General features: G+C 32.9%; 3 protein-coding genes across 8 annotated transcripts in view; 2 read left to right on the top strand and 1 right to left on the bottom strand.

The window, feature by feature from the left end:
* Positions 1-17,329, top strand: part of LOC117110013 (tropomyosin-like) — a 43,342-nt gene extending 26,013 nt beyond the window's left edge. For 2 of the 6 annotated variants that reach the window (XM_033252564.1, XM_033252598.1), the window contains 7 exons: positions 4,562-4,607; positions 4,881-4,952; positions 5,904-5,974; positions 7,146-7,284; positions 7,655-7,724; positions 13,590-13,677; positions 14,439-17,329. In XM_033252564.1, coding sequence (XP_033108455.1) covers positions 4,562-4,607; positions 4,881-4,952; positions 5,904-5,974; positions 7,146-7,284; positions 7,655-7,724; positions 13,590-13,672 — 481 coding nt within the window. In that variant the 3' untranslated portion in view covers positions 13,673-13,677; positions 14,439-17,329. Of the gene's footprint in view, positions 1-4,561; positions 4,608-4,880; positions 4,953-5,559; positions 5,631-5,903; positions 5,975-7,145; positions 7,285-7,654; positions 7,725-8,470; positions 8,541-13,589; positions 13,678-14,438 lie in introns of all 6 variants that reach the window. The other 4 variants (XM_033252571.1, XM_033252605.1, XM_033252587.1 and 1 more) reach the window with 3 other exon arrangements.
* A 1,336-nt stretch (positions 17,330-18,665) lies between these two features.
* Positions 18,666-23,237, top strand: LOC117110973 (leucine-rich repeat-containing protein 61-like). Its single transcript, XM_033253829.1, has 4 exons — positions 18,666-18,716; positions 19,838-19,924; positions 20,589-20,735; positions 23,158-23,237. The coding sequence occupies exons 1-4, from the start codon at positions 18,692-18,694 to the stop codon at positions 23,235-23,237; spliced, it is 339 nt and encodes a 112-aa protein (XP_033109720.1). The 5' UTR covers positions 18,666-18,691.
* Positions 22,877-27,881, bottom strand: part of LOC117110007 — a gene marked incomplete in the record, with an annotated part of 10,396 nt that continues 5,391 nt past the window's right edge. Inside the window, 6 exon segments of the mRNA XM_033252550.1 lie at positions 22,877-25,472; positions 25,675-25,982; positions 26,185-26,419; positions 26,902-27,043; positions 27,330-27,387; positions 27,653-27,782. Of these exon segments, the coding sequence (XP_033108441.1) occupies positions 25,143-25,472; positions 25,675-25,982; positions 26,185-26,419; positions 26,902-27,043; positions 27,330-27,387; positions 27,653-27,782 (1,203 nt within the window).

Raw genomic sequence — 27,881 nt, 5'->3', positions numbered from 1 at the left:
ATAATATACTGTAAAATTTAAGGCTTTGATTTTGATTCTGCTTGAGAATTGTTATAGCAAACGAGGTCTGTATGCAATTTGGATGGGTATTTAGATGCTAAGTTTCGATAACATCCCACTTCAATTCAATAGTATAAATTTACGAAAGCATTTTACAGTCCATGACCTCATCAAAAGCATTTGTAAAATTGTCGGTCAATTACACCAGGCATTTATGCAAGATAGAATTCCCTAATGGTGTGTTACACTAGTGTACTGTATACAGGATGCGCTTGAATATTGTGTGGTTGAATGGTTGTGATCAGTGGAAGAAAAAGATTCATTAAGACCATTGAATACAATTTTTTTTTTTTTTTGCTGGCTTCTATTACTTTTCTTGGTTATTCACAGTTCAGAATTCCCAGAAAGCAATCAAAATTTTCCTGTACATTTTTTTATGCGAGAGTTCTAGTAGACTTAACTATTACACTTGACTTCCTATGGGAGGTGTATGCACAGGCATCCTTGAAAAGCCCTTAAATTAAGGGCCGTCAACATTAAAGATATTAAAAGCATTTATATACTTTTAAATTGTCATAAGACCATGTAATCGAAGTATTGTTTAGTACGAAATTAATTAAAATTTGCTTAGAAGTAAAAAGATTTCCGACATTTCTACCTAGCACTTATTTAATATAGATGTGTATAAGAGACAGGTATACTGGCATATACCCATAGCATACAGTAAGGTAGTTTACAGCAATTTCAACTTATAGTTTCGCAAGTCTACTGTCTGTTGGATATAAATTAAGTATGAGATAACGATGATAATTATTTCTGATTGGTTGCTATACAAACAAGGATTATCTGTATTCGTTTGGCTAGTCATTGTATTATTATTAGGTGATACTTTTTTTGTCTATGGCCCCTCGGGGGCTTGACACTATGTTATCGTCTAGCAGTTAACCCAGTAAGATTTAGTAAATCCGGTATGCAGGAATGATGGGATGAGTCAAGAGCAAAAGATAAAAATGAATATAAGACCTGTCCTAGAAAGTTCACTAAAAAGTCACTTCAGTAACACCACACATTTAACCGAATCCCCATGTGGATACCGTATTAGTAAACATAATACCTGTACAGTAAGGCAGTATAGGGCATAGACACATGCTCCCACTGGGAGCCTATTTTTGAGTTACACAGGGATTAACAGGGATGGGGTTAAGGCAAAAAAGGGATTAAATAATGGTGATGAATGAGTATTTTACCACACTGTATTTGGAAGGAGAATCACTTTCACTACAGGAATTCACTAACAATAGCCTGTAAGCCTCATTTAATTGCCTTTAGGTTGATGGGACATTGGATCCTTTTAGTAATGCTTGTTCCTGGTCAATATTAGCAGAAGATCCCTAAATGGTGCCCTTTCTGAGAGATGACCTGGCTACTACAGTACTAAGCCCAACACCTGATCCCAACCCCAGAAAAATCCCTTAACAATTATTGGCAAGTAAAATTACCCCTAAACTATTTTTCAATAGATTGTAGAAATGTTATCATACACCTAAATTTGTAGTCTACTCAGTAGATAGATTTATAAAAACATTTTATCTTTGTTGTGTTATGTGGTACAGTAAATCTAATTTGAAAAAATGTTCCATGACATCGTAATAATAGAATATTAGTGTATTTTATTGTGTTTTTACTGTAGCTGATGCAGATTTGTGGTGATCAGTTTATTTGAACATTTTTTCAGTTTCTTTTGTAGTATAATATACTGTAAAATTTAAGGCTTTGATTCTGCTGAGAATTGTTATAGCAAACGAGGTCTGTATGCAATTTGGATGGGTATTTAGATGCTAAGTTTCGATAACATCCCACTTCAATTCAATAGTATAAATTTACGAAAGCATTTTACAGTCCATGACCTCATCAAAAGCATTTGTAAAATTGTCGGTCAATTACACCAGGCATTTATGCAAGATAGAATTCCTTAATGGTGGGTTACACTAGTGTACTGTATACAGAATGCTCTTGAATATTGTGTGGTTAAATGGTTGTGATCAGTGGAAGAAAAAGATTCATTAAGACCATTGAATACAATTTTTTTTTTTTTTTGCTGGCTTCTATTACTTTTCTTGGTTATTCACAGTTCAGAATTCCCAGAAAGCAATCAAAATTTTCCTGTACATTTTTTTATGCGAGAGTTCTAGTAGACTTAACTATTACACTTGACTTCCTATGGGAGGTGTATGCACAGGCATCCTTGAAAAGCCCTTAAATTAAGGGCCGTCAACATTAAAGATATTAAAAGCATTTATATACTTTTAAATTGTCATAAGACCATGTAATCGAAGTATTGTTTAGTATGAAATTAATTAAAATTTGCTTAGAAGTAAAAAGATTTCCGACATTTCTACCTAGCACTTATTTAATATTTATTATAAACGCATGATTTAATATAAATCTTTCTAGTAGCAGTAGTAGTAGAAGTTAAAAACCTGGAGTTATTAAATACCATTGAATTGTCATTAAAAATACAGTTATTTCTGTGTTTTTTTTATGATGGCAAACTGTTTAGAACATCCCTTGGGTATGCATAATGTAGTGACTAATGGAAAAGGAATGTTTAGTGGCTGTTGATTTTCTATTTTATGGTGGTATTATTCATTCCAATCAGGCATTTTATACAGTTACTGGTTTTCTGTATAATTTTTAAACCACAATATCCTTTGAATCAGAATTCTTATTGAAAAATAGTTTTGACTGACATGGTACAAACTCATTGATATAAGCCTGAACAAAAGTATCTAAATAAACAAGAAATATCTCCTATAAAAAACGCTGCAACATCTTTAACTTATACTGTAGGATTGGTGTAACAATAGCCACTGTGTTATTGACATTGCGGTCGCATGGTTAAAATAATACAAATGCATACTATCAGTACTGTACATTAGAAATGTGGATGTTATCCTGTAGATAACAAAAATCCAAAAGCTGTGTTTTTAGGTGTAGTATCCAAAAGTAAAAATGAAAAATTATAAGATATAATGGTTTATGGTTAAGACCTGTAGAAAGGTGCTTAATTCCTTTTCGTCCCACTTTCTTTGTGTTTGGAAAAAATCATCATCATCATAATTATCACCCTGTCTCTTATACACATCTAGATGTGTATAAGAGACAGGTATTTAACTATATTGATTTTTTTATCTTTTAATATTAAATAATACTTCACTGAAGTAGGTGTTTTATTTATTTTAAGAGAGTTCACATTTTTATGTTATTAGTATAATAGCATCGTTCCTTCATGCATAGTTTATAAATGTCATCTATCTGGGCAGGAGATAGGAAATCCTTTATGCTTGGCTACCATACATACATAATTATACTCAGTAATTAAAGGGTGTGATTAGATCAATAGTAGGCTGAACTCAAGCATAGCTGGCTGATCCTGCTCTTTCGTGTAAATCTCCAAGCCTGTGCGAATGTAAGAACCACAACATCACAGCTTGTCGTCATCTTCTGGATGCTTGCATTCAGGCCTGTGTGTGAGGAAACTAGAAATTATATTGCATTGTGGATATAGCTAAATTCGCCTTTATTGATTTACTGTCTGGTGATGAGGAACAAGATTCTTTATGATTGGCACAATTTGTGTGCAGTACTTAAATCTGGTTTTAATTCACTGTCAAAATATGGGATAATCATACTGTAGTTGAGCTTCTTTAGATACCTATTGTAGAAATGACAAAGAATGATTTAAAATTTAATAAATTTCTAAGTATTAATTATCATGCATATTGCTTAAAAGCAGATGCACTTCATATACAAAAATATTCTTGCAACCATTACTTGTTGTTACTATTTTTGTAAATACTTGGGAAAAGTACATAAATCCCAAGAAATTGCCTACTGTAAAACTAGGAGAAATGCTTGGACCATGGACAAAGAGCTACAACAATTTTTACCAGTAGTTTAAAATGTGCTCAGATGATACATCTGTTGAAAAGATTAGATTAGCTTTGTGGTTTATGTAATTATGTTCACAACTCTCTTTGCAAGCCATATTATTGTATTTGTACAGTAGACCTGTGCGTAAGCGTAACCATAGTTGTGCTAATATATTTAAAATGTAAATCTGAATATAGTATACAGCCTCGGAACAACAACAATTTCAATTGACCAAATGAAAAGCTCTGTCCATGATTTGCCATAATGTTTTCATTCACTAAGTGGCTATCGAAATGGCTATAGGCTATCATCAACTCCTTTGGCAAGGCTGATTGGTCAGTTTGAATTATGGTGCATTACCAATTACGTTGGGGACAGCTAAGCAGTGCAAGGATTGCAGTGAAAATGCTGTAGCGACTGTAGTGATTTTATGGAAACCAGGCTTAAGTGTGGACAGATATAAAAAAATTTTGTTTTATTTATTATTTGGTTGTAAAGTGCAAATGGCAAACTTCATTTTTAACTACTTACAGTATGCTTCACACATAATAAAGAGTTCCACACGTAAAAAGATATATGTAATGCCAAATTATTTTGATGATGTATTATTTTTGTTTTTGTTTTGCAGGATGAGGAAAGTACTTGAAGACCGTAGCAATACAGATGATCTAAAGGTAAATAATGATATATTAAATAAAACAAAAATTATATTTAAAATATTAGTGCACTCTCCAATTTGAGACCTAATTTCCAAGAGTCCTCTAATTCGAGACCACTTTTTCAAAGAACCAAATGGAAATCTTCAATCTTTTAACACAAAGTTAACCCATCTAATTGGAGACCGAACCCCTAAACAATCCCAAATTTTCAGTTTTGTTTAGATTTTTGGAGATTAACTTCCATTTTTCATATTTTTGATACATATAATTTTTTTTTTAAATTTGTAGATTACTGGATTGGAAGAAAGTGTTCAGAAATTAAAGGAGCTAGCTGAAGAAACTGATCGCAAATTTGAGGAGGTAACAATCAATGAGTTAACATGGTAACCATAGAATGATTACAAGAAATAGATGGACTGATAAGAATACTTTTTCTAGATAGAAGGGAATTCAATGGTTTTACAGTACCACCTGCTAATGATGAACTGATAATTCAGCCTCTTTAAATAAAAATAGGCATCGATGTAATCTCCTTTTTTATAGTTAAAAAACATGTTTAGTCCAGCAAAGATATGAAAACAGTTTTTATTTAATTTTTATTTAAAAAAAATGTTTATTTATTAATTATTTTTTTTTAAGTTTTTTTTTTATAAATTTTTATTTTCATGTTTACACAATTACTCTTTTAGATTAGACTTTAATTATACCTTGCTTCAAAAACTTATCTGGCAATATGAATGATGGTTAGTATGTAATAAATTTGGCCTCTTGGTGCATCTGTCGCCATGAAAAAAATAGAAATTTTGGAAAAAATCATCATCATCATAATTATCACCTGTTAATATACTGTAGTAGCAGTTCCTTTTCTGTAACTTTGCTTACCTATGACTCTACACTTAGCTTCTAATTACCAATTGTTATGAATGTGTGTGAAATTACAATTGTTTTATTTATCCCTGCTTGCCAGGTGAGTAACAAGAATAGGATCTATGAAGCTGAGAATGATAAGTTAGATGAACAGGTTTGTTCTTTGAAAAGGTGAGGCTAACAGACATGTTTGGTGTTTTCTGAGGGCTGACTGATATGATAGATAGATATTATTTTCACGGTCATGCAAAATAATTCACAAATATTATTAGCTGGAGAAAAATTAATTGTTAATAGTGAACATTGAAAAGTCATGTGGATAGTATATAAATTTGAGTTGAGTTATTAGACCTCAAAATGATATCTGTCAATCCAGCTCAGTCTTTGCCTTCATTAAATGTCTTGAGTAAACACACACAAACATTCATACTATTTTAAACGCAGGTTCAAAGAAAATTGACAGTAACTGAAGGTGAATTGGAACGTACTGAAGAACGAGCCAGTCAAGCGGAAGGGTAGGCTGTCATGTTGCTAGGTTTGGGTTGTTGAACCTCGACAGGCTCTCACGCTAGTTTTGCATGTGCTCTTATTCCGTGTTTTTATAGTGATTGTTCCGTTGAACTAAAACCGGTGCAGCATGGACACGCTTGAGAAATTAGTCACGATAACACCAGTTTCTGTTTTTAATCCATGGAGTTACCCAGCAGTAAAGTACTTCACATACTACCCCCTCCTCATTAATATATACATTATCATCAGTCCTTTTTTGCAGAAAAAAACTGTTGGAGACAACTGACTAATAGGAGTTTGTTCTAATTTTTCTTACCCATCTTGCATGCTATGATATCTGGGAAATATAACATACATTTGCCTTTTGGAATCGCCTACTTCTCCAGGAAGAAATAAACTGTTTATGTAATTTTTATACTCACCCTTACATTTTAACCCTACAAGCTATCCCATAATTGTGTCCAAATGAGGAAGGAGGTATGCAGATCTGTTGGGAATGTGTCCATTTTAATCTACTTAATTTCGTTTACAGGATTGACAGAGAAGATGTATAATGACAAACAAAACATAAAGCATGATCTTCTGAATGAATAGTCAAAATAGAATTTACTAATCCGTAATATGTAAAACAGTAAATCAAGGATGACTTGGTGCAACTGCCATTTTGGTCACACATTGCAGGTGCCAAAGTTTGTTATTGGCACATTCTAATTTAGTTAAATTAACTCAATGGTATGTGTGTGCGTTGGAATATAGTTCACCTAATTTGCATCTTTCTTACAGCATCAAACGTAGAAATATTACTTAGTTCTAACAATGGTTTTTTTCATCAGTTTCATTTTAACCTAATCATAGATAATATTGTATTATAGATTAATGTATGTTTACCATTAAAACATATATTAAAAGTTGTATTGAAACTGATAAATGTGCTAATTTCGTCAACCTCTTGCTCGTAATATTTATAATGAATGTTGATGATGTCGATGAAATATAGGATATGATATTTAATATGAATCCCTGACAGGTTATTATGCCTCTCTGTATCAACTAAAGTATAAATTCATTGTTCGGTAAACATAGATTTAATTCTGTAGTATTTAAATGGTTGCTGTTACTTGTTTTATTAACTTGCAAAATTTTAGCAAATCTAACTGTGTAATATATACTCAACAGCAAAGTGCAGGAGCTGACGGATGAAACTTCACTGCTACAAAATCAAGTCAAGGAACTGACAAGGGCTGAGGAGACTGCCAGCGAGAAGGAGGACATGTTTGAAAAGAAAATTAAGGAACTTTCATCAAAGATGACAGAGGTATGTTTCCACAGTGTCTATTTTAAGAATTAACCCCTTTGAGGTCATCCTCTTCCCTTGCAAGTTAAGTCTCAAATGCTTTGGTACATATTCCTCTTCAGATAAGATTCAAATGGTTTAAGTAAATGGGATTCCTTTCTATATTGATATTAAGAGAATTACTCTCTTTTTGGGGTTTTTTTACGCCTTCCCAGTTCTTAAAATATTTACCATTAAATATTAAAAAATGTACTTGGTACCTTATACTAATTACTGTATAGTTAAATTAGTGTCAAGTTTATGTTAAATGTTACAACAGTAATGTATTTTGTTCTTTACCATATAGCTATTTTGTAAAATAATAAATTTATAATTTATCTCATTTCACTAGTCTGAGACAAGAGCCGAGTTCGCTGAGAGGTCCGAGAAGACGATCCGTGTCGCAATTGATCAATTGGAAGGTATGTTACTTGCTCTACCCCCAATCCCCTCACACTCTTATTTTTACGGTCATTCCTATTGTGTGTTTTACAGTAATAGGTATTATGTTAAAAATATCTAATTTGCATGTCTGGATCATTATCTTATTCCAGTAAATTCTTATAAAAGGTTGTTTTTATCAGAATTTACTAGAGGCAAATTTTTATTGATTTAGTAGTTATTCTCATTGGCGTAAGGTAGACAGGTGAATTTTATTCAGTGATAATCAAGCTGTGAAATTGAGAATGGTTGCCTTATTGTATCAACAATGAGTTCATTGATGTCATTTTTTTTATGTAAATGCACAGTGTGTAGTGTTTAGGTTTCACAATATTCTTATATATTTTTTTTTTTGCACTGCAAATTTTATATCTTATTTGTAATCTGAAAACCTTATTACTAGTGCTTGCCAGCCAATGTTATTGAAATCACTTTGAGCAAAGAAAACAGCTGAAAAGCCAATTCTAAAAAATATACAGCAAAGACAATTTTTCTCTTGGTCAATGTTCACAGGTCAAAGCAAAAACATGAGAAAAAATTTGCGAGCAGAATAGATTCACAATTGTTGCTATAGAAATCCAATGCAAACCATTAGTGATGTTAATAATAATGGTAATTTTATGGCAATAACTATTGTGAAAATATGCTATAAAAAAATGAAGCTAAACACCACATTTTGCATTCGTTGGATGCTTATCCACTTACATTCTGCTTCTGTATCTGACAGATCAGTACCAAATACTCAGAAAAATGACAATTTGCCGTAGGTGTAAAAAGCAAATTTTGGGACGACAGTAGTGAGTATGATCACTAAGTCGCTTGCTCCTGTGAACTTTGACCTTCTAATAACCTTATTTTTTTATTTGGTGAACTTTGACCCAACTAATTATTTGCAGTTTTTTTTATTTAAAAAATGATAATCTAACATAGTTTCTTTGAATATTTCGGTACTGTATACAATATATATATTTATCGCAAAATTTAAGTATCTTGCTGTGTTGTGAGGTTTGTATGTATAGTACATGAATGATTTTAACATATTGATTCTTAAATCGGTTCAAATGATGTGGTTCAGTAGATCGCTGTAACATTGAACACAGCAGCATATTTGTTAAGCTCAGATGTTTTAATTAGTGTAATGAAATTAAAGTTGTCAAGAGTATTGATTCATGTCAATGGTAATACTACTACTACCACCACCACCACTGTCTGTTTTTATCATTCTGTTTCTGTTATAGAAATTTATTTTGAAGTATGTTTTATAAAAAAAAAACAAAAAAAACTGATGTATTTTTATAGGTCTTCTTATGTTATGATTTTTCCCTTGTCTGTTTTTTTTCCCTTCTTTAATATGCTTTAATAAGAGCGTTATTGTAATGTATAATTGTCTTTGTGTTTCGAGTCGGGCCTCATTGACTGTTCATTAACAAGGCGATGTTAATGCACAGAAGGATTTCTAAGAAAATTGAAATGTTTGCTGACAATTTCTCCCATACCTGAAGGATGCGCTGTTTTTGCATGTTATGTTATCGTAACTCTGCTTGCTAACAAATTTCAACCTCTGATCTCTGCCATGAGGATTAGATCTAGTATTGACCGTAAGCTTGTCGTCAACACATGATAGGTTTGCATTTACCAATGAATCACTCCTAAATTATAATAGCATGTTACAAGATAAAATGGCCTGGTATGCTAATTGTAGCATCCAACATTGTCTTCCTTTACATGTTGTTGCCATACTAGGACTATCTCTCTCTTTCCCCAGTATTCTAGGCATGTTCATTTCATTTGTTGAAGGAAGTATTACATTTAGTTTAGTCTTGGTTCATGCTAATGTAGTATATAATAAATTTAAAAAATGAAAAAAAAAAAAATGTAGTGATCACTTAGGACTTAAGGACCTTATGGTATGAAAATGTTAAGCAAAGCAAGACTTCCACATTACAGTGAAGTAAGTAGAAACTAAAAGGAGCTTTTGCAAAGAGAATTTTCTAATATATTACCTCCTCAATTACTATTCATTTCTACCAGCAGTAATTATCTTTAAGGCAAAGCCGACAATAGTGAAGCTTTTATGATTATTATTCCTCAAATTTTGATTAGATGCTTAAAAAAAGTAATGATTATAATATGTAGATTAGTACTAGGTTACAGTATATTACCAGGCTATTAAAAATATAGTTCAATGAACGATTCATGTAAGAAACCAATTAAAGTATCAATATGATATTTTCTGTGACAAAAACTATATTTCATTAGTTTAAATGCATGAGACTTATCAAAATCAGGAATTCTTCTCTTACTAAATATTGCGTGCGGCTATATATTGTTATACTGTGACCTAAACGGCCCTACATTAACAATAGCAAAACTTACTGGTAGATGTATTTCTCCACTAAGCGAATTAAAAATTCCCAGCAAAGTATTGAGCCCATCCCTTATGATTTTTTCCCACATGGTATGAAATTAAGTTTGTAGCTTTCTTCATATTGATCAATGATCATCATGCATCCTGATTCTTTGCAAATATCTGTTTGTCAGATAACTGATATTTTCCATTTGTCAGATAAGTGGTCCTATTTATTGGAATTTCCTAATATCCTCAATCAAGATACCAATCTTACCCAATATCTTGCTCCTTATAATTCTGTATTTTTGTGTGTGTGTGTGTGATTTATTACATTGTTTTCGTTGTGCTAACTTCTTTGTGGTGGTTTTTAATAAGGATTCAATCTAACATAAACATTTTTTTTAAAATAAAGATTATGTAACCTAGTTTTAACTAGATACTGAAGCAAACAAAATAGTTTATTATTTTGCATTTACTTGAATGAAGTCCGAATGGATTGAAATGAAATATTAATAATAAATACTCTTAAGAATAATATAGTGCAGAAAATACACACATACATATCTTACTCTCACAAATGCATATGATTATTTGAATTTAATAAAGACATCAACATAACATTTCTAACATCTTATGGTTAGTGATGATATTTGAAAGTACTTTCTTTATAAAAATTTCTTAGTTCACTATTAATTTGTTGCAATGCATACAAAGGAAGTTTTTTTAATTAATGGATACTGTTGGTCTCTCTTGATCTTTCCCTTATCCTAGCTATATGATATGACTTACATGGACCAGCTTTTTTAATTTAAAAAAAAAAGTTTTCCCAACAATTTCATTCCATTGCATGTTTATGTGAACATGACTTTATTATCTGCTACCATGACAAAATATAATGATTTGAAAATTAAGCCCAGAATATGCACGCTAAATTGTATTGATATAAATTATAGCTGTCAAAATACGCCTACTATTGATATATGCATGAATTAGTGGAAAACTCACAAACACCCAAACTCTGCATGGTGTGATCTTAGATATAGGTTTTAATATGAGTGTTTCTTGAAAGAAAAAGATAAAAAAATAACTTCAAAATTAAAACTATGATCTGGAATTTTCAAGATGAACGGCACAAGACAAAGGTAAAAACTTTGATTATTCCGTGTGACAAAAATATAATAAATTTTATCATAAATTAAGCAACTGTTATCACAAATTTAGAATAATTTATGTTGTAATCTACCTGTATTCAGCAACGTTTAATTATAAAACAAAGATTAAACTTATCCATGGAATTGCATTTGTAAGGTTGTTATGTGCATAATTTAATAGGATAATATTTTACCTCCCTGATGGAAATCATTCTTTAATTAGAATAGGATGAAGAAAATTCATGGCATTGACAATAGATAATAGGTAATGCATTTAATTCTCATAGTTATTTAAATTTGGTACTATAAAATGGTAATAGATAAGGTTGACAGCATAAATTTGCTACAATATTTTTTTTCATCAAATGAAGTAATCCATAGTTCTTTAGCAACAATAAGTATAATGTACAAACAGTTCCATGTTAGTTCATAATAGTTCCTTATAAACTAAATGCATACTGAATAGAAGTACAACACAACAAATTAGCAAAGTAAAACAACTATAATTATAGTAGTTTCAAATAAATTCATTATTTTTTGTTAGAAGATATTTCTTTAAAAAAGAATGTTAATGGTTGTAGAGGATTTGTAGTTGAGGATCGGTAGCTTGGTGCTTTAAGGTGGATACCTTTCAATCCATTTTATTGGGTGTAAGTCATGTAAAACAAAAATTTAAAAAAGATTTTTTTTTTTTTTTGTAAAATAGCTTCACTTCCTCATCCCATTTTAAGGGTCGCAAAGAGTTGGTACATTTTAACTGGACTAAGTGAAAGAATAGTAAACATTCAGTTGTTTTTTTGTTTTTTTTAACTGGATTATAAAAAGAACCTAGAACATTTCTTTATTAGTTTATACTTAATAAATTCCTCTTTGAATGAAAATTTTAAAAAATATAAGAAATAAGTCAATACTTGAGGAACCGTACCAAAAGACACGCATTTATCCCAGTAATTTGTGTTTGACAATTTGTATGTGGAACGGTGAGGCATTTTCAAGTCTTGCATTCCAGAATCTGTTCTTGCTATAATCTACTGTTCATATTATATAATATAATTATTAATAATAACACATATAGATGCCTAACTACTGATTAATCTGATGCTGAATATATGCATAATTATAATGATTGACATTTATATTATAATAATATTATCTTGTAATTTGTATATATTGACCAATGGAATAATTAATTTATGTACTGTATTATGCATACAGTTCACACCAACTGAACAAGTTTGTATGTTTTGAAGGTTTCTCCAATTGTTCAAATGATCAGATACCCATTGCTACCAGAATGCTTGGAATAAGTTAAAAATCATTGGCCCATTGGAATTAAAATTGTGTCCCACCTGGTTACATTCCAAGCTTGAACTGGTCAGCTTGCATAGTTTTAGTGACGCACTAGTTTTCTTCATTTTCTCTCTCATCTTCTCAATGACAAAATGACATTCATAATCTCATTATGCAATGTATAAATATTTGATATCAGAAATTTGCCAAATGTTTGATGCAATGGAACTGGATGTCATTCACTCAAAAAGAAACAGTTTCTATAACCTGCTTTATACAAATAATAATGTAGAAACCGGTTTTGTGGCTTGTGAATTTAGCCAGACAATAATAATATACAATTTATGTTCATAATTATATATAAAAAAGATACTATATTGTAGCCAATTGTGTATATTCATAAACATATGGGGATATGTAGTATAATAACCATAAGCAAACATGCTCATATTTTAAGCACCATCTTTTTCCCTTATAATAAAGTAGTGATCATATTGTTGGGATATATAGAGTTTCATTCAGTTTGTACTGTCTTATTGCATTTGATAAAAAAATGACATTAGAGAGCAAAGAAAAACATAACAAACACTTTCAGAGATCGACATCCACAACCATGAGAATGCTTCTTTCTTGAGTATGTCTAATCCAAACCGTTATCCAGATGACATCCAAGTAATTGGCTTGATGTCTCATTTTCTGTGAAATAGCAGCTAGTGTTATGGTCCCACAAAGTTCTTTTAATCCCACTTTCCATCACTTTTTATTATAAGTTTACTATAAAAATAATACCTGCCACAATTTCTCAGTCTTTTTTTTAATTATTGGTTCGTGTCATTGCCTTCTTTCTCCTTCCTCTGATTCTACCTTTCACATTTTTACTTCATTAAATTGATTTTATATTTTTATCTTTATTCAGAAATCATAATTATAATTATATATGTTATTATTCAACAATAATATTAATTAACTTTTAAAAATTAAACATTTGATTCAAAATCACTGTCTGGATGTCAGTTACAGTTTCATCAAGTTTTATTTTTCATTTCATTCAACAGAGGAGCTACAAACAGAGAAACATAAATATGTTACTGTTAAGAACGAATTGGATGCATTGTTGTTAGAAGTCAATGAGATGTAAATAAAGTAAGTCACTTTTTTTTTTATTCAGTGTTTGCATTACTGTTGTTTTTTAGAAAGTAAAATCATAAAATCGTTCTGCACACTTTAAGACTAAGGTTAAGATTTAAGATTAAAGTGTGTGCTTAGCTGTGGATATCCTTTCTGACCCTTGGTGCAATTCAATCCCTGCTCTCTGTGTGTTTCAGCCGGATGACTGATTTTACAGTAGGGCGCTGTCTTTCAGATTAAACGTTCAAGCGTTGTTGGTCCACTATGCCATACGGCCAATGTGCATGTTAAGTAATGCAGTATAATATATTAAATGCTTGCGGTACGCCATGTAGATAATTCTGAAAAGAACTGTTGTTTTTGTTGAGAATGTCTCGATGTTTCAATGGTCATCAGGGGAGTAATATTCTGATGACGATGGAAGCAACTCATTTAAAACATTGATATTCTCAACAAAAACAAAAATCCTTTTCAGAACTATCTACGTGGTGGGCTGCAAGAATTTAAATATATTATTACTTTGCCATGCAAACTTTCTAACAATACAATGCAGAATATTCTCCCAGTATACTGCCCATTTTACTACAAAAAAAATAGTTCCTTTGTTTATCTTATGTCTTCTTTATGATTGGTTATTAAATAGTAATTATTTAGTAACCAATAATAAAGAAGATAGACAAAGGGAATCTTTTCCAAAAGTGGAAGAGTATACTGCACAAATCAATAACAATAAATATTGTTGTTGAATTTTAGTGGGTTTTTTTTCTGTTTTACAGGTGGATGATGAGCAGGTCAAGCAAAAGAACCTAGACATTCGATGGATTGTGACCAATTAATCGTAGACATAGACAGTGTTTAGAAAAAAAAATGATGCTGGGCAGGAGAAAGCAGTAGATGGCAATGACGACAAGCACATATAGGAGTTTTTGATTCCTTTCTTTTTTAATTTATTAATATTTTTAGTGCCTGTTGAAATGTTTTCCATCTTGCTTGCCTGTTAGTTGCCATTGCAACAAGCAGTTGCTTGACCTCATTACCAAATGATGGAGTTTTGATGACCAATAATGTGTGGAGTCCTCTTTTTATATATAAAAGTGATTGATTTATAATACTTATTATTGGACAATTATCTTTTGTGTCTTTTCTTAGCTAAGTAATTTGTTCACTGTGTAAACATATTCCTACAAGCAGGTGATTACTATTTTAGATTTTCAGAATCATTTTCAAAATTAAATCCAAAGTAGCTAGTAAGCATAGAATCTGCCATTGTAGGGAGATGTAGTTTGAATGAAGTTGGGCTTTTCTATGATTTTTTTAATGTACGTACATATAAGTTACTACACCTGGTTTGTACCCATTTGTAATTGATATATACTGTTTGGCGGCCTACATATTATTAGAATTATTTTGTAGAAAGGCCTGTTTTGTATCAGGTCTCGATTAACCCATACTTAGTCTTTAAAATTAATAATTTTTTTATCATGTTGTAAGATGAGAACATTATCACTGATACAAATTTAAATATTAAAAAAAACGTTAATTGTCATTGTCTAACAATAGTTTTATGCTAAAATTATACAAATGATTGTCTGATATTTTTTTGCTAGACATTCCATTGAGTGATGAAAAAATAGATATACTGTAGATGAATTAACTTTTTAGGAAAAGAGGGCGTGGCTTTTTTAGGCACTGTATAGGCTAAAAGCACACAGTGGTGGTGGTGGTGGTATTGAATGTAACTTTTTGAAAAAAATTAGAATTTCAGATTACTGATAAGTGCACATATGCATAAATCTATGTATGTAGAATATATAATATCAGTATATATGTATTGTGATTTTAATGTTAACCTTTTTTCCTCAGCCCATTTTTCGCTTGGTTGCTTTTTTGTGCTAACAAGTATTTACTATAATGATATTGACAATTATTTTACCTAAAGTGCTTTTATTTGGTGCTTATGTATTATTGCTTTCTTTCACTCTCTTATCCTTTTCTATCCATCTCATTCATTTTTTTCTTTTCGCTTCTTGCTCTGCCTTCCAGATGAGCTGTTTATGGAGAAGGAGAAATCTCGACGGGTGGCTGATGAGTTGGATCAGACCCTGGCCGACTTGAACGCTATGTAAATCTTCATACTATCGACCCTGCTACTCGACAACCTTTCTCTATTTCTGTATCCCTCTGTTTATTATCTCTGCTTCCCTGTTAATAACGATGGAAGATTAAATTGTAATGAAATTCGCCATTTCTGGAGTATCAGCCTGTTCTGAACTTGAATGCTTATTTCTATCTTGAAATTTATTTATCTTATTTATTTTTTTTACTATTACACTCCAATGTGATGCTGTGTAGGGGGTAGGGATACCCTTCCTTCACGGTTCCCTACCCCCAGATGTAGTTAGACCCGAACATTGAATCAATTAAGTATACAAAAAAGGAGAGTTTGTCATGCAAAAATCATTAATGGGAAGGAGCGCATAAGGATCGCTATGGAAGAGTGTTGAATGACGACAAATGCTTTAGGTAGACTTAATGTGTAATTATATAGGCTTTAGTAGCACCCATAAGCAAAAAAAAGTGTAAAAATTTAAAAAAATGTATTAAAAATTATTGATACGTAGGCACTGCACATGAAATAATCATTATTGAAACGATAAAAAGACAATTGTATTTTTGGCAGTAAACTACAAACACATTGATCTTGGGTATCATAACATTTATCAGTATTACTGTACAAGAAAATTCAGTGAAATTCTGTTATTACAACAAATTATGACAGATTTTTGGGCAATATTTCAGAGGCTCGTAAACTGCTTCCATTTGTATTCACTACCGGTCGCATTATTTATGTATTTTGTTTTAAATGTTTAGTTTCCATGTTTCGACAGCTGATAATATAACAAAATTCCCTTTCCTAGTAAACGGGCCATGATTTGATTGGTTAGATTACATTAAGTATGGCATTATCAACCAATGACCAGCCTTGTCTGTGATGGTATAGTTACCACATGCATTCACGTTACTGCCAGTCATGTCGAAATTTTGAAAATTGTAGTCACTGTGCCAGGTCGCATTTGTATTTATACCACAACTATAATATATGATGATATTAGCTTGAATTACTTTTTATAATGTTTTTTCTTTATTCCAAAGATGTTAAGATTAGCTGTATATGAAGTTAGTTACAAATTCAGGCCTTGGATACGATTTTTCTTTCTATTTTTAAATTGATTTAATGCTATATTGATTTCTTAATAGTATTAACTGCTTGATCTCGTGCAGTGTTTTTTCGTCAGAAAAGAGTACAGTAGTAAGTTATATTTGGAACTATTGTAGACTATAGGCCTACCATGAATCTATGCTAGGAAACAACATTATCTATGTTTATAAAAATCCCTAGTTTCATTTTCGTTGTGAATCTTAACGAACGTTACATCGCCAGATGTTAGCGAGTAGGTTAAATGATAATCCTCCACGAAATCGCAACAAGATTGTATTTTATACATTATGTGATCTCATGGTTCGCATTATCATGTAGTCCATGTTTTCCCCGTACAATGAAGGATGAACCAACAGAGGGCATAAAATCTAGGTCCCTGTTTGTTCGTGTTAGCCTACACGACAGTCGCCCCGTTTGAGCAAACTAATAAAAGTAATAATTACATAATTGATTTGTCTTTGTTTTTGTTTAGCTGTTGTGTGGAGTTAGAGAATGAAAGAGCTTGTGTTGCCTGTATGAATATTTCCACCACTAGTGTATTGTGTATTAAAACTAATTATATAAATGTCCTAATTATATTTGTTATGAAGTCTATACTGTCTATTGTGAAATCTGCAAAAACAACCTCAATAAGTTACAAAATTTTAATACTGTATTACGCAGATTGAAATAGTTTTCCCTGATTTACATTTTAATACGAAAATTCCTATATCAGCCAGTTTGGTGATAGGAACAGAATTATCTATGGATGTCCTATATCATATATATATATATATATATTTATTTTACCATTTCAAGTTTACAAAGACGAACATAAAAATACAAAATGACTCGGCAGTACAGTACTTGGTAGGATTGCTCAAAAGAGGGCAGTGGTCATTTGTCTAGGAGCTCTCCAGTACCAACCGAAGAAACGGATGTAACAGAAATATTAAAATAATAATTTAACAACTTACTGGATATGTTAATTGGTGAGAAACATATTTTCTTATAATTTTGAATTGGAAATCTACTTTAAGGACGGTATATCACGGACATGTCCCCATATTCCCAGTGGTGGATTTAGAGGGGTATGTATGCGGCGCTTGTCTCCCCCTCCTATTTTCTACAAAAACAGTTAAATCCCAAACCAAAAATCTGACCCAGACACATACAAATAGTAAAGCAGCTTGTAGAAGTAGGTATAAGTAGTATGGTATAGTATAATCAAACATCAGAATTGCTGGGTTTTTTTTGTTTTTTTGTTTTTTTTGGGGGTTTGCCTCGCTCTTATTCGACCCTCAAATTATCTAACATAAAAAGCTGGATCCTTTCTTCATGATCATGGATGGTGAGGTGCTAATGGAAGACCTGTAGACCAAGGGAAGAGTTTTTATTATGGTCCAAAATGTGCTTTTAGATCATAATATTAGGGATTGGCAATCAAAATAACATTTATTTGAATAGGCAAATTATTATCTTTTTAATATTTTGATCCAACGACCTACAATAGTCGTTCATCTGACGACAGGTGGTCCAAGCCTGTCCGACGGGGAGGTGGAAATTCCGCCCCTTCCCCCAGCTGGCGCCACCACTGCAGATGATCACCCTCCAAAAAATTATTATGGTATCCTAGGCATATTATGTCTGTAATGTTAAACGAAGAATGATTTTGAAAGGAAATGCCTAGCACCGTACATTGAGGGAATGCAAGTGAATTTCTGGCAACGTTTATAATAAACGGGATTGTCGGGATGACAACACGTCGGGATGACAACATGACGCGCTACGGCGGTTTTGAAATGACGGAGGTTTTGAAATGACGGAGGTATGGCTGAATTTACCGAAATAGAAGGTGTGACTAAAATATTTGCATTGAATAAAAACATATCTAGGTAGACGTAGGCTAGTCATTTGCTCAACGAGTTAAATTAATGCACTTCTTGTCCCTTTTCCATGGCAAGGCCTAGACTAGGCCTAGGCCCCAGAGGCATAGGCCTCTCTAGCTTGGCTAGCCTACTCTACTACTGCTGGGCTTGGCCCAGCCAAGGTAGGCCTAGGCTAGGCCTGTATGACTCATGATTGGCCTAGCTTGGAGGCTAGGTTATAGTCGTAGGTGGTCCTTCACGTCTTCTGCTTTGGCTTTACCATGATATGTAGGCCTAGAGTCCCTTGCACAGTTTTAATTCTCAGCAAAATTTTATTCGCACAGTAACTACAAATTAACTAGGCTAGGCCTAGATTAGGATATTATGAATTTTTATTATTTTTAGGCAATTGTATTAATAATTATTATAATAATATAATTTTAGGCTAGGCCTAGTAGGTCCAGTGGTGGAGCCAGAGGGTCGGGGAAAACGAGTAAATTTTGTCGGGGAATAAACAAATAAAAAAAATATTTTATTTATATATGTAATGTTAGTTAACCACCATATTGTTTCATTAAACTTTTCATCACAATAATAATAATAATAATATTTCAATAAGACTAATTAAAAATAAATTGTGTTCATTTATGACAAATGCTCGTTTGGATAACCTCATGATGCTTGGAATACATCATGATAGGTGAGCAACCTCGACAGATTTCATGCAAAATTACCAAAATGTAGAATTTCACTTTCAAGAATGAGGATTTGAAAATAAATTAGATGGTTACATTGCATACTCTTTGTTTCTTGCTTTATTCAAAATGTTTGGTTTTGGAAGCTGATTTCGACATTAGAAAACGTAGCCTACATTATGTCATATATTATAGTAACTCGATGCCTATCAAATAAGTAATAAAAATTCGCCATAATCTGTCAAATATACCCGTGGCTTCCTCTGGCCCCCAACCAAGTGAGACTCGATTCGCTTCACCGGTATTCTTGATAATGATCAAATTGATTGAAATGTTGAATGTTTTTTTTCCTCTGGAGCATGGCTTTTATAGTTAGTACTTACCATTAAAAGAAAGTTCTTTCACTGATTTAGATGATACCATCACAATTGAAACGCTCAAAGCTGCTTCAGGGGAGTTTGATGTCACCAGCATCCATTACTTGGATCTCAAACAAAAAGGTACAATTTTCAAATATTCTCACAGCTGATAATGGTTTGGCAAAATGCATTGGCCACAAAGTTACATTCAAATTATAAATCTGAATACTAGAGTTCTTGGGGTCCTCTAAGTCTCAGACGACTTGCAGGAGTTTCCCAGAAATCAGCACTGCCAACCAAACAATACCCAGAACCTAAACCCATTTCCAGCAAATTGAGTTCTTGGGGTTCTCTAAGTCTCTGGCGAGTTGCAGACTTCCCAAGAAATTGACACAGCAAACCAAAAAATACCCAGAACCTCAACCCATTTCCAGCAAATTGAGAAGTTAGCTGGTCATGTGCATCATTAAACAAGATATCCAAGAAGTGGCTTTTCCCAACTTGGAACCCCTGGATTACTGTCTTCCATATGCTTACTTACTTGGTACTTGGTATTTGCCATTCCATGACAGGAATATCTGGCTGTCATTGACTGATAAACAGTTGACTAAATACACTGCTGATACACTTATTCAGAGAGAGATGGTGCTTTACAGTTGATTTATAATTAAGTGTCATTATTATTTAACTTAATTGACATACATGCTATTTATAGATGTTAATTAAAAATTAAAATTTTTTTATGGAGACAATTTCTGGTAATTGATGTCTAATCAGTCTCATTTGTATTCAACCCACTTGGCAGGCATCGTGAATCTCGGCTGTATTGGGCAGTGTGACAGCCTCGAAAGATTGGACGTTTCACGTAACAGTATTTCAATTCTGCTTCCACTTAATAATCTGAAGCAACTCACTGATCTAAATGTATCAGCAAATCAAATCAAAACCTTAGGTAAGTAAAGGATAATCTAGTGGCTATTAGGTAAGTAAAGGATAATCTAGTGGCTATTATTGTATATAAATATAGTGGAACTTTGGGACACCCCTATTAAGGGGACACTTTCGGCCACAAATCAAGGGAAAGTATATCTTTTAATACTACGGCCAATCCCTATTCAGGGGACACCCCTATTAAGGGGACACATTTTTTGGTCCCAAATGTGTCCCCTTAATAGGGGTTCTACTGTATTATGATTATATCATTTCATTATCATAATCAATAGGTATGATTTATTATAACTACTGTAATATTATTGACTCTTACAAAAAGTCAAATTTTTACATCATTGTTATTTTTTGTTATAAATTTATTTGATTTTACTAAAGGATTTTCTTGATAATAACTGCTGCAGTATTATTGATTCTGTTACAAATGAGTTTTATTTTAAAGCCAGGCTCTGGAGGAAAACAATTTTTTAATATGTTGAAGTTGAAAGTTGTCCAAATGATTTTTATTAGACAAATTTTCTAAATAATGTACTAGTATTCAAAAATCTCATTATTTCTGTTGATACATTCATTCCAAAGCAGTATTACTACTATTAGAAATGTATTTCATTGACTCTTCTCTTGCTTGGTTTATATATATATGTGTGAAATAATAATAATAATAGTTGTCAACTTAATGCATAATGTAAAATACCTCTATGCACTTTTCTGCAGGGAGTGGGATAAATTATTAAAATTTCACCTAATAAATAAATAAATGAATGAAAATCAACAATAATTATTATTACTATTAAATACTATTATGATGTTAATTTATGAATAATTTGAAAATACAGTAATTTCATTGATTTTTTTTATATGTACCTAATTGTTAAATATTTATTTTCTTGTCCTTATTACCTTACCTTTTTTCTTATTTTTTGTCTTTTCTTCCCTCTTCCTTTCTTACCACCTGTCTCTTTCTCATTACACTATTTACGAAGTATAAGGGAGCTTTCCTGGTGTACAATAGAAGACCATGGTATGTACTGCAGGTAAGCTGCCGCAGGTTCCTATATAACAAGAACAATTTACATTTACTTTCGATGCCCTTGTTTAGATAATTGAGCTGTGAAACTACGCTAGTACATTAACTTGCCTGTGTGAAGTGTCGATTCACTACCAAGATGATGTAATAATGGACTTTTCCACTAAGCCCCTCCCCTTGGATATTGTTGCCAAGGTCCCACAAAACAATAGCGTAAAACTTACATAAACGTGTGTTTGTTGCATAAGCGCGTATTCCTGACACTGTTCTGATTGGTCAATTGTTTCATTTGATTGACACTCCAGAAAAGTCAATTTGCCAGCTAATGGTTTAGGGTATTGAGATTATTGTCCACACAAATAATTCTTACTTTGCTAGAGCTAATTATTTAAACACCTGTATCTCAGTTTCATAGGATCTGTCTCTTATACACATCTAGATGTGTATAAGAGACAGATATCACAGTTGTTTTGTATTGTGGAAACTTGTGTCTACTTTCCTGTCGATATTTATTGTTTGGTTCAAATTTGTCAATTCTTCTATACATGTTTAAGTTGAGTACACCATTGCTTAGTACACAACATGTAGCTTTATTATATATTTGCAAATAGCAAGCATTGAGTGTAACAGGTTGTCAGTGGCTTTATAGACGTCACAGCCCAAAGATTTGACAATGGAAATACTGTACTGTTAACTGCCTTCACTCCATAAGGAGAATTCCTAGTTGTGCTACAATGCACAAATACGTTTAATGCCATATCCTTCCAGGTACCCTGGGTGGAAAAGGACAGATGTAGGAAACAAGCAAACAAAAGTGAAAATTGTTTTTATTGTTGAACATTCTTAACTGCTCCTATAGAGTTTAGATGAATTGACAGTAGTAAGCTAGGCACTCAATGAGGCTAACAGTCATCAGCCAACGCAATTCTATGCAGAAAGTAATGCGACAACGCAACAGATCGTTTTTAATGACGATCAGTTCAGACTGCTACCGACAATCAGCAGAGGGCGTCGCGTCATCTAGCGCTCACAGTTAGCAGAGTTAGGGGTCGTCGTGCGACGGATGTACGACTGTATTTACGACACATGAACAGATAAAATACACATGGAACAAGTTCATCGATGTTCTGTTGGATTTATTAACTAAAAAAAAATATACAGTACAAACAAAATGTCTAGTATCTCAAACAAGTGACCTATTTGTGGCAGAACCAATCCAAAGGAGGGATAAGTTGCACAGGCAGTTTTTTCTATGCTGTAAATGCACAAATGTGAAATCGGTCTTTTTTTGCGATTCTTTTTTTATCTCTAAAATATACATATTAAACATTTGGCTTGGCTCTGCCACATTTAAGAATATTCTATTTGACACAGTTTAAACAATATTTTATCTTAACAGACATCTTGGGTGAATGTCGTGAGATGAACATGAAGGCAGAAGCAAGTATTGCATTGACCATGGAGTCAATGAAGAACTAGATATGGCCAGCTAATAGTAATAAAGTCTAAAGGAACCTTTTAAGCTATTACTGTGTTATAAACAGCATTGCTTTTGTATATTCTGATGCACCCCCACCTGCATCACAAGATGATAATAATACACAGTTTTTCAAGATGTATTCTGCTGAAGAACCTCAGCCTCGGTGCTTCTTGCAATGCTTCCAAAATAAACCAAACACAGTCAAAAGTTAGAACAAATGATAGCCATATCTGAGCTACAAATAATGGGGTGATTTGCAGCGGCAAGGGATTTGACTTTGGAGTGAAAGAGACTTAAGTTTCAAAACCTGCTTGTGTCCTTATGTTAAAAGACACTCTGCTCTATCTTGCCCTTAAGTTGGATGTTAAGCCATTAGTCCCATGTGCATGAAAAATACCTCATTACACTATTCACGAAGTATAAGGGAGCTTTCCTGGTGTACAATAGAAGACCATGGTATGTACTGCAGGTAAGCTGCCGCAGGTTCCTATATAACAAGAACAATTTACATTTACTTTCGATGCCCTTGTTTAGATAATTGAGCTGTGAAACTACGCTAGTACATTACGTGCATTTTGATTTATCTTTCATGCTGTGATTTCCGGAATTCAAAGCGCATCACATGCGCATTATGTTGACCACCTAATTCACACCAAGAATTCGCAGGCATTTGATATGCTGTATGTTAACTTGCCTGTGTGAAGTGTCGATTCACTACCAAGATGATGTAATAATGGACTTTTCCACTAAGCCCCTCCCTTGGATATTGTTGCCAAGGTCCCACAAAACAATAGCGTAAAACTTACATAAACGTGTGTTTGTTGCATAAGCGCGTATTCCTGACACTGTTCTGATTGGTCAAGTGTTTCATTTGATTGACACTCCAGAAAAGTCAATTTGCCAGCTAATGGTTTAGGGTATTGAGATTATTATCCACACAAATAATTCTTATTTGCTAGAGCTAATTATTTAAACACCTGTATCTCAGTTTCATAGGATTGGTCAGTTGTTATTAAATTTGATTGACACCCCGGAAAAGTCAATTGCCAGGTAATGCTTAGGGTTTTGAGATTATTATCTACACCAGTAATTCTTACATTGCTAGAGCTAATCATGTATATCTCAGTTGTATATTTATGTTGTGAGCTAAATACCCAACATCTTTATCTCATTTTCATAGGTATATTATGAGCTAATTAGTATTTACATACGTACAGTTTTATAGTTACAGAGTGTAGTTAATTTTTGGCAATGTAATGCACCCTCTAGAGCATCCCTGGGTATAAAAACTATATAAAAAGGGAAGTTAAAAAAAACTTGGGTTTTATAAAGAATATTTTATTAAAAATGACTTAATTATTCAATCTTTCATATTTTTTTTAATTAATTTAAATGAGGATAAAATAATCTATAGAATTGAAGTTCCATGAAATAGAGAAAGGACAGCTGTTTTGTATGATTCAAATAATCTAAATTATGTATTGTTTTCTTAAATTGGTAATGCAAAATCATTTAAAATTGCTTTCCTTATTCATAAGACAAAGCATCATTGTCATTTAAAACATTAAAAATTCCAATATAATTAATACTATAATTACTGTACATTTTTTTTACAAGCATACCTATAATCACAATTATTACAGTTCACTGGTGTTAAGTTCCATTCCCTCTTCTCTCTGAAAGAGTACTATATAAAATGGTGACTGTTTGCGATCGTCATTTTATCTTTCCTTATAAAAGTGTACAAACACTGTTAACCTCTCCCCAACCCTTATATATTACTGTACATTTTTTTTACAAGCATACCTAAAATTACAATTATTACAGTTCACTGGTGTTAAGTTCCATTCCTTAGTTTGCGCGGTGTTCAGACAGTCTCTACAAAGAACGCCAGATAGTTCAATTCAAAATCCCATTACACCTCGTAACTTTGCTGGTCGTCTTCGTTTTCGTTCAGACCTTCGAACATTCTGAGATAAAGGCTGGGATTCCGATTGACTGAATAAATCAATACTCTGCTGGGAGAAGGGCTCCTGGGACTGGGGAGCTTGCGATGGCACTTCATTCTCCTCTTGCTGGGAGCTTGGAGGTCGTTGTGAAGGCCTGTCTGTGGTGTCTGTGTCAGGCAGACTTGTTCGCTTCCCTGTTGTCCCATGGACTTCTTGTTGGTGACTGACAGCTGTAGTTTGTCTGATAGATTTTCTTGGACTTGCACGTGTGATTGAGTCATTTTGCTGGGAATTTTAAGGGGAAAAAATAGGATCACGATAGGATTTGGCTACGTATGGGCAAATCACAGAAAATGTGATAAGTGTGGTCAGCAATATGTAATAATTATGTGCAAAAGACTGACTTAATAAATCAATAATCATTCTGTTAATAAAGCCATTCCAGCAGTCATTGAACATAGTGCAACAATACATGCAAAAGTATTACCTCATCATCAGGTCCCTTCCACAAGTTCCAAAGTGTACGCCCCACTTCATCCTCATTAGGACCTCCCGGCTTCACATACAAGTCGTCGGCGATTACGTCATCGACCTCCTCCTCATCCGAAATTTCCAGACTCTTCTTGGTTAGGACACATGCACCTGTATAATATTTTTCCAAGAGATTACAAGAGACATCTGGATGAAGGCCACATGCTGGACATTTTGATGGGGTTATGTGATCATAGTTTGTTCTGATTGGCTCTTGACAACAGAAGGGACATCCAGGGGCAGGTTCAACTTCTAAAAACATTTCTATTAAAATGCAATGAAAAAGGAGATGTTATTGGGTGAAATGAAAAATTAAGAAAATTATTAAAAACCTAAAATTCTCTTGACATGTACCAAGCCATCTTGCACCCACCCCTTCACTGAAATAATTTATGTAATTACAAAAACAATGACTAATTAACTATAACTAGGCTAATTTGTTAATTGCTCATCTAGGACACCTCACCCTGGACTAGATCTGAGGCATCTGTTTCTTTTAAATCTGCCAGGCATCCATCATTTGATGGCTTTTTCTGGTAGTCAGCTGTCAGGGCATCCAACCAGTCATAGCACTTGTTAATTGAAGCCTCGTTCAGTTCAATCTTCGGACATCCAGGTCCCACATTTTGAGTTTTATCCAATGCCAGTTGATGACTATGGGAGATATATGTCTGGTAAAACACATCACCAATTGAATTTGTCTATAGGTAAAAAAAAAATAAGACATTAAAAATATCAACCCTAATATTTCGTAATATCAAATCAATTCTAATTCATTCATATCTATTGAGAAAAGAGAAAGCTCTTGAATATTGTTAGCAATTAAATATTAAATAGGACTGCAACTAAAAGGGTTTCCTAGGGATATTGAATTTTTAATTATTTTTAAGGTAAGGAGTGTTCAAAACATGCTCTTCTTTATGACCCTAACCCCTCTTCTCTAGTAGAGGGGGTGGGGGTATAATATATAAAATAGTGACTGTTTGCAATCGTCATTTTATCTTTCCTTATAAAAGTTTACAAACACTGTTAACCTCTCCCCAACCCTAATATATGTTTGTTTCTGTACTCATGCGAAAATGATAATGGATTTCGAAAATTGTAATGGATGGTCTCTAAAACATACAACCATAACTATGTTGTGTTTCAAAAACTCTAAAATATCTGTTAAGAGTTTACAAACCATAAGAATAGTGAATCCTGGGTGTTCTGGGGACTGGTGTTCGATGGTGGAAACTCCGATGAATGGCTTTTGTAGTCGCTTATTAGCTGCAACAAGAACATTGCTTGGCGATGGTAGGGAAGGCAAAAGAGATAACCAACCACTAGAGGGAGTAAATCAACATCATTATCACCACAATCTTACCATCATATTAACATCAAATTTTCATGACTGACAAGCTACCATCATCACCACAACAATAATTATCACTTTACCATCACCACCATCATTATAATTGCCATCTTACCATCATTATAATAGTACACTACTGTATCACCATCATAACCAACATTATCATTTTACCATCACCAATAACATCAAAATCTTCACATCACCACTAACCTAGCATCACCACTAATTGTTATCACCACCTGTACAGGACAACTTACATGACGGAAGCTACTTTCCAAGCTGATCCGACAGCACTTGGTGGCTTTGATTTCTTGACTAAAGTAAAACAATCATAATTAATATGAACATATTTAATGTACATTTTTAGTATCAAATGCATTTTTAAAATATTCATGCGCAAGTACAGGAAATATACTGTAAATAATTATATATCACTGATGACTATCATCATTATCAATATCACAACTACCATAATCATAACCACCACCATTGTTATCACTGTAACAATCATCATTTTAATCATAATTAAAAACATACCATAAACAACATTATCAACATTGTCATGAAAGTTTCCACACACCTTCAAATTGGAAGCAATGTGCTTCACAAGAACCATATGATGCTACAACAACAATATGGTCGCCAACTGCTGGTGCAAAAATATCCATACAGATTGGAGGCATCTTTAGAAGATGGTTCCATTCCAACACCTTGATAAGGAGCATAAGAAAAAAAATATAAAGATATATACAGTATGTAGAAATCTTTTTTTTAAATCTAAGGGACAAAGAATTATGCATTTTGGAGAG

This window comes from Anneissia japonica, unplaced genomic scaffold (assembly GCF_011630105.1).
Source record: "Anneissia japonica isolate Jap-2015-1 unplaced genomic scaffold, ASM1163010v1 scaffold1511_len2985839_cov193, whole genome shotgun sequence".
In the NCBI taxonomy this organism is placed as follows: Eukaryota; Metazoa; Echinodermata; class Crinoidea; order Comatulida; family Comatulidae; genus Anneissia; species Anneissia japonica.
Note: the sequence above shows the minus strand (reverse complement) of the source record. Positions and strands in the feature narration are given on the sequence as shown.

Excerpts from the sequence above, each read along its gene's own strand:
- LOC117110973 (XM_033253829.1), top strand. The coding sequence starts at position 18,692 with ATGGCTGAATTTACCGAAATAGAAG. Across the intron at positions 18,717-19,837 it reads TGAATTTACCGAAATAGAAG|ATGATACCATCACAATTGAA; the intron begins GTGTGACTAAAA and ends TCACTGATTTAG. Across the intron at positions 19,925-20,588 it reads CTTGGATCTCAAACAAAAAG|GCATCGTGAATCTCGGCTGT; the intron begins GTACAATTTTCA and ends CCCACTTGGCAG.